The 7,705-nt window shown below is 47.9% G+C and overlaps 1 protein-coding gene across 3 annotated transcripts in view; it reads left to right on the top strand.

Annotated features, from left to right (window-relative positions):
* The first annotated feature begins 570 nt into the window (after window positions 1-570).
* SMAD7 (SMAD family member 7) overlaps window positions 571-7,705 on the top strand; it is a 58,332-nt gene continuing 51,197 nt past the window's right edge. Inside the window, exons 1-3 of one of the 3 annotated variants that reach the window (XM_061614283.1) lie at window positions 571-689; window positions 1,377-2,896; window positions 4,677-4,730. In XM_061614283.1, the coding sequence (XP_061470267.1) occupies window positions 2,164-2,896; window positions 4,677-4,730 (787 nt within the window). In that variant the 5' untranslated portion in view covers window positions 571-689; window positions 1,377-2,163. The other 2 variants (XM_061614275.1, XM_061614293.1) reach the window with 2 other exon arrangements.

Here is a 7,705-nt window from a genome sequence, read left to right as displayed (position 1 = left end):
GACCTGAACTTCCAAGATCTGAACAGGGTGGTTCATGACAGATGCTCTTGGAGGTCGCTGATTCATAAGGTCGCCATAAATCGTAATCTACTGGAAGGCACATAACAACAACAAACGACAGCAGTAGCAAAGTAGAAATAATAACAGCAATAGTTTGATTTGATGTGGAGTGCAGCCTCGTCTGTTTACTCTAAGCATGACTCCCTACATGATTTTAACTAGCATTTCCTACTGTCGATTATACAAGTAATAATAAGTGTTCTGTGGACACTGTTTGAGGATAATCCTTTTTTAAATGCAAAACTTCCCCCCCTCCTCTCCTTTTGACACTTCTTCAAACCTTTTAAGCTTTATTCCCTTTCCCTTCTTCTCTCTAGACTTCAGGAATTAAAGGGGGGGGGAAGCTTTCAGAAACCCGATGCCTTCTTTGCGCAATACAATCGCTGTTTTTTTTTTTTGTTAAATAAAAAAGCGACAGGGTGTCTAGACGCCCACGTGATAAGAAGGGGGGTGCCTGGGCAGGGCAGCGCTGCTGCGCAGAGTCTGGAAGCCAGCGAGGCAGCAAGAGGAACGGGGAGGAGGAGGCGAGCTGGAGGGGGAGGAGGAGGAGAGGGAGCCTGGCTCGGAGGCGAGAGCAGCCCCAAACTCCCCACGGCCAGGCGGCAGAGGCGCCCTGTGGCTCTGCTTAGGTGATCCATTTCCCTCTCCCTTGCAAAGCTGTCGCCCTCCCTAATATTTTGTACGTTTATATCTTGGGAAATTGGCATTGCAAAGCTGCAAAGGAGAGCCGTCCTCTGCTCCTCCACGTTTTCCTTGCTGAAAGGAAGGAGGTGGGGAGGCACAGGCAGCGAGCGAGCGAGCACGCAGCAAACCTCTCCTGCGTTTGGGAAAGGGGAGAAGGGAGCGGAAAAAGGAAGGGAGAGAAGAAAAGCAGAGGAGGGGGGAAAGAGCCAGCCCAGGCGAAGGGAGCTGGGTGGATTCCCCCCGCCCCGTCTGGGTTCCTCCTCCTCCTCTCGGCTCTGTGTGTGTGTGTGTGTGTGTGGAAGGCGGCGACGGCCGAGGGCAAACGGCGCGGACAGCCGCCAGACGGAAGAGCCGAGGAACTGCATTGCTCCAGAGCCGGAGGGGCGGCTGGCGACACTTTTCCGCTCCTGTCATTAGAGGGCTCGTCCTCGCTTGCTTCTCCGGCGGGTTCGTTGTTACTCATCTCCTCCTCGGGCTCGTCCCTCTTCGCGGCTTCTTTGCCTCCTCTCCCTTGCCACGAAAGGAGAGGGAGGGGGAAGGAAGGAGGGGTGTCAGGGGGTGGAGAGATGGTTTAAAGGGAGAAGTTTTTTTGTTGTTAATTGTTTCGCGTTTTCAAAACTCTCCCTTCTCAGACAAGGCAGCCAACAAGCGAGGAGGCATCCCGCACGAGCCGGAAGATCAAAGCGCTTGTGGAAGGGCGGGCGCCTCCTGGGAGCGTCCGGATCGAGGGGCTGGTGCCTGTTCCGCAGATAAGAGAGAGAGCGATCTGTGCCTGCAAACGGAAAGAGACCTGTCCGGACGGAAAGAAGAACCTTTGGATACATTTCTGCTGTTGCTGTGGATTCCCCCTCCCCCCGCTCATAGATTTGCCTTCTTCTTACTGCAAAACGTCGAGATCCAAATCTTCCTCAATTTTGGGGGGGATCTCAGTCCCATTCTTCAACGCCAGGTTGTATACGCTTCCGTCCTCCTCTTTCTGGACCTTTCCTTTTTGGCTGGATTTACCACCTACCCTGATCACTTAAGGATCTAAAATCTTGTGCCTTTCCAACCTATTACATTTTTGGAGGGGGCTCCTGGCCGTCTCACGCGACCGCATCGTTGGCGTCTGACCCTGAAGAAAATACTTCCATATTCCGTGGAGGTTTTTTTTTGGGGGGGGGGTCGGGATCCTGTGATAGTGTTGGGAAGAGGGCATGCTAGACTGGCCCCGAATGATCCTGGTCGGTACCCCTTAGCGCATAACCCCAAACACACGCGCGCAGACTTCCTTTACAGAAACGGTAGGGATTGATTCTCGCTGCTGCTGTTCGTTTTGCTTGCCATCCCGCGCCCCCCCCCCGTGGATTTAAGAAGGTTTTTGAAGAGAGAGACGAAGGTGGGGGGGAATTAATCTCCAGCTTGTCCAGAGACTGGCGTATGCTTCAGATTGCCTTGGCTGTGTCTCCAGCACCAACAGGAGGAAGAACAGCGCGGCCGCCGCCGCCACCAGCACCGCCATCAGGGCCCGTCCTCTGTTGCCGCTTCATCCCAATCATTTCAGGCTGCTTATCCTGGCTGCCTGGACTCGGCTCCCGGATTCTTCATGAGTTGCGGACGACATGCCCGTTTTTTAGCCGGGGAACCTTCTTCTCGTCCCGCATGTTCAGGACCAAACGATCGCTGCTCGTCCGAAGACTCTGGCGGAGCCGTGCGCCCGGCGGGGAGGAAGAAGGCGGCGAACTTGGAGAAGGAGGCACGGACAGACGGGCGCATGGGGCTGGAGGCGGCGGCGGCGGTGGAAGCCGGGGTTGTTGCATGGGCAAGTCGGGGAAAGTCGCCAAGGCGCACGTCGGATCGGAGACTGAACTGAAAGCGGTGACCCACTCGGTGCTGAAGAGGTTGAAGGAAAAGCACCTGGAGGGCCTCCTCCAAGCCGTGGAGTCCCGGGGGGGCACCCGGACCTCCTGCCTCCTCTTGCCCACCAAAGTGGACTCCAAGCTGGGCCAGCATTGGTACTCCCTCCCTCTGCTGCTGTGTAAAGTCTTTCGGTGGCCCGATCTCAGGCACTGGTCGGAAGTCAAGAGGTTATGTTGCTGTGAATCCTATGGGAAAACTCACCCGGACTTGGTCTGCTGCAACCCCTACCACCTCAGCAGGCTCTGTGAACTAGGTAGGCAACAGCCATGCAACTTCATTTCTAACCCTTTGCCCTCCCTTAAAAAAAAAAGCAACCTTGAGGAAAGGAGATGTATAGTAGTGGATTGGGAAGGGACTTTTGCATGGTCAAAAAAAAAGGGGGGGGGAGAGAAAAACTAGGCCTTTCAATTCCCAAGTCAGCCTTTCCTCGCATTGTTACGGTGCTTTGGATTGTTTGGGGGGGGGCTGCCTTGTATAATTCCTTGGAAATGTTGTTTTCTGAAATGAGGGGCGAACGATCAGAGGCCTAATATGTGGATGAAGGGATACATCCTTGCACCTCTGACCATTACAGGTTGGTTTTGTTTTCAACCTTTGATATTCTGCCAAAGAAAGAGAAGTCTTGTGTAGCAGAGACTCCCCATAGCAGTCTGCATACTTTTCTGAAGAAAAAGATTCCCAGGGAGAGTTTTAATTTTAGGTTTGCAAGAAGCCCGAGGGGAGTGTCGTGTGAGTAGTAATAGGAACAGGATCGGACAGCCCTTTTGCAACCTTTGCAAACCTGCCCAGTTTTGGGGTGTTTGTGTTTGAAGTTCCTATTGGGTCTACAATAAGGAGAGGTGGAGTGAATGAACCATCCAACTTAATAATGACAGAAGCCGACGCCCCCCGCCCCCGCCCCGTAACCAAGTACATTTTAAACATCCAAGCCATTGTTTTAGGGTGACAGGATCCGACAGTAAAGTGTTTGCCCAGTGCAGATTAAGCATTATGCAAAGAAGGTATAGGGTACAGCGCATGATAAAAGATGTGATTGGTTTTTGGAAAAGCCATCCCCGGATCTTCAGTTTTCATATACAAATCTCCAGCCAGCCTGAGGTTTGCAAAAGTAATCCAACACTGGGCTGGCAAGCCGTCTCCACTATTCTCCCACTCAGCTGCCTTTCGCCTCTATAATATAAAAGACCACACACAATTTCCAGGCACCAGTTTGCAATCTCCCTTCCCTTCCTCCTCCGGGCAAGCTGCCTTTGGTTTCCCAAGTCGAAGGGGGTGGGTGGGAAGAATCTAGCACAGCATGCTTGAAATCGTCACTGCAAACTTTTTTTTTTGTAAAGTTCACAGCCTGTATGGAGCCTGTGTGTGTGTGTGTGAGAGAGAGAGAGAGAGAGAGACTGGTTTAGTATGGATGTTTTAAGCCACACTAGTGACCATCTTCCCCCCCCCCCCGTTTGGTTTTAAAACCTCGAGGTTTTCCATCCTCTTCTAAAAATCTCTTGCAAAACTTTGGCATAGTTGGTGATGCATAAGAAAAAAGCTCCGGTTGTGCAGCCTTCCTTTCCAAGAATTGAAGGGACGGGGAGTTTAAAAAAGAAAAGTGGGAGGAAAATGTGAGTCGGAATTGTGTGCGCGTGTTCCCACCCCCCTCCTCTTTTCCCTCCCCCACCCCACTTCCCCAGGCTTTCTGTGAAATGTTAAATGTGCATGCAGCGAGCTAGCCGGGATTATCAGGGAGCCGGGATCAGTTGGTGATTTCCAGAGCTGGAGTGTTTCAGCCCAGCCAAGGAGGCCCCGCTCGAGACAGCCAGAGGAGCAGATAGTACAAGAGACTGGCGCCAGCCGGCCCCCTTTGTTTATCTGACAGTTAAATATCAAGGCAATCGCCGCCTAGCTTGCCCTGCCTCCAACCCCCAGAGCTAAGACAAACAGTTTTGCTACAAGAATGCCTCTGTTATCATAAGTTCCTATCTCTCCCCCCCCCTTTCTCTTCTCATGGCTCTGCTTTTATTTTCTCTGTACTTTTCTAATTCCAGAGTCTCCCCCTCCTCCTTACTCGAGATATCCAATGGATTTTCTCAAACCAACTGGTAAGTAGACTGTTTTTAAAACAAACTGAACGTTTTGGGATGGGGAAACTGAAATCTGAGCTTTTCTGGGAAGGATTCTGATTGCCCCACATGCATGGCTTTACCTTACTATTGTTTCTATTATTGTTATCATTATTATTAGAAATTCACTGATTTAGTTTGCTTTCTGGGCTCTTGTTTGCTCCCAACTTTCATAGGACTCCCACACAGTTATCCGTGAGTAATTCCCTTTAAGATAAGTGGGATTTACTCCTGAATAAGTGGTGGACTGTGGGATTTTAACCTTTGCTCTTAAAACCTACCAGACCTTTACAAGAGCCTGTTACCGATTTTGCTAAGTTTGCTTTCCTTACTTGAAAATAAGTTCCTTTCAAGTCGGTGGGGCTTACTTCCAGTATGACTGAGATGTATGTTGTGTATAATTCCAAAAACAGAGGTTGTATAGGAGCAAGTGTTGCCTCATCTGGTCCTGTGCACGTTTACTCAGAGGTAACCTTCAAGTGAGTTCAGGGAGATCGACTCCAAAGTTTAAGTGTGCATGGGATTGCAGTCCAAATCTTCCAACCTCTTCCTTTTGTAAAAAAAAGAAAACAATTTTCTTTTCTATTGAGATATAAAAAGTAGAGCGCCAAGGAGAGGCACCAAAAGAAACACTGGCAAATTATTTATTTTTACTTGATGAATAACGGAATGAGTGAATTTCGAGTAATATGGTTTCCGGAAATGTCCTGTTTGTTATTTTATTTTTATTTGAAAATCCTCTGGTTTTTTTGGCACAAATAAGAGTAAAAAAAGAAAAAAACTATGAAGGGGCACACAGATGTTTTCAGCAGAGCTCTTCCTGCACCCTCCTTGGTTGTAATTCAGTGGCAGGCTGCCAGGGCAGAAGCCCATTCGAGGCTGGCACCAAATGCTGTTGCGGTTGTCTGCATAAACTTTTGGCTGGCAGGAGACTCACCCTGTGCTAGATAAATAGGCTGGCATTGTGGAAGAGAGAAGAGGAGAGAGGGTTTAGGGAAAATCGGAAATGTGGATAAAATTGAGAGGGAAGGAAATAATATTCCACAAAGCCAGTTCATATCTCACCTGAAGATTAACGGACCCAAAATACAGATTGCAGAGCAGTTGTCTCTATTGATTATGCCCCGATGCCAAATCAAGGCATCATGTTAGTAAGGTTTAATCCAGTTTCAGGCAGTAAGTCGGAATAAAACCTGTTCTTACTGTTTAGTTCCTTGGAAATGGTTAGTTTGTCAAGTTTCAAGTTACGAATGTGAAGGATAAGAGTTTCTCTTTTCAGAGTTTCAACCACTTTAGGCTGTGACCCACTTGTGGACAGAGACCTTTGTCAGAGCACCCTATAAGAGCAGTGTTGAGGCATAATAATACTGATTCACCTTTCTTATAGGGTTCTTGTAAGGATTACAACTAGGTATTGCATGCAAAATGCTTTGAACACTTGAAAATGCAATACACGTTTAAGTATCATTACAAACAATAATAATAATTTCTTAAAATACTTCAAGCTGTTTGGGGTACAACTGTGTTTGTTATCCTTGTGACTTATTTTGCGGTCCAGCTGTTTATCTCTTTCTTAGGCTGCGTTTCTTCTGCAGGGAGTATGGAACTCAGTGGTTCTTATTTCTGAGTAAACATGCATAGGATTGCATTGCAAAAGGTAGTTTATACCTTGTTGCCATTTGTTGATGCCCTTCTCAAGCGGGAGTAGCTGCTTACTAAGTGAAGGGGGTTGCAAGGGGTAAAAAAAATCTTTACAAAAAAGAGGAGGGGAAATATTCTTTACATGTGTTTACTAAGATAATATTAATATAAATGTAATGGCTTACTGTCCTAGCACAAAACTTATTACTTGCTTTAGCAGGTAGTGTGCTGTTTTTGATAAACATGCATCACTCCAAGGTGGTGCTGATGCTAAAATACCTGTAATAGCAAGTTCCCAAAAGTCTGTCACATTGCAGTTGTGACCAAGAAACAGGTTTAACTTCCACCCCAGTGACATCCTTAAATGCACCCCTTTTATTTTCTCCCATATGAGTGAATGGGCGCCTTTCATTCGTATGAGAAGAAGGAATATATTGCATTTGGGGAAACTGTTGCAGTGGTTGTAAAAGATGCCCACTGCCTCTTAACACTGAGAGACCTGGCACTTATTGATAGAGACCTTGCAGGCTCTTTCCACAGACTCACACATGCTATATGATGATGGCACTTGAGCTAGTTAGCCAGCTGTGCTCTAGTGGATAGCAGAATGGACTTGAACCTGCAACCCTTGCAATGAAATAACTGTTCACAGAGTAGCCTCATGGCTCAGTTTCAGTTTTTCATTTGTAAAATAATGATGCTATTTATTTATCTGTTTGTCTATGCTGCTTTTTCCGACCAATGTTGTCTCCCAAGCAGCTCACATCAATTAAAACAAAATAATAATGAGAGGCAGGCCCTGCCCCCAGGCTTCCAAACTAAAAAGACGCACAAGGGAAAGGAGAGTGGAGAGAAAAGATAAATGAGAGAGTTCTACCTGACAAAGACAGAACAAAGTGGTGTGTTGCAAACAGGCATTTATATCCATTTGGGGCTGGCCAGACAGATCTTCCCTTGCTGGAGGAAGGGACATAGCTCAGTGGTGGAACATCTCCTTTGCATGCAGAAGGTCCCAGGTTCAATCCTTGGCATCTCCAGGTAGGGTTGGGAAAGATTCCTTTTCTAAAACCCTGGAGAGCTGCTGCTGGTTAGTGTAGACAATACTGGGCTAGATGGACCAGTGGTCTGACTTGGTATAAGGCAGCTTCCTACATTCCTATAAGATATTTACAAGTTGGATTACTGTAATGTGCTCTGTGTGGGGCTGCCCTTGAGGTTGGTTCCGGAAGCTGCAGCTGATGCAAAATGTGGCTGCACAATTGCTCACTGGGGCAGGATATCGCCAGCCAGTCACCCCGCTGCTGAAATAATTG

Source organism: Rhineura floridana, chromosome 1, assembly GCF_030035675.1.
Source record: "Rhineura floridana isolate rRhiFlo1 chromosome 1, rRhiFlo1.hap2, whole genome shotgun sequence".
Taxonomy (NCBI): Eukaryota; Metazoa; Chordata; class Lepidosauria; order Squamata; family Rhineuridae; genus Rhineura; species Rhineura floridana.
This window is presented reverse-complemented; position numbering and strand designations above follow the sequence as displayed.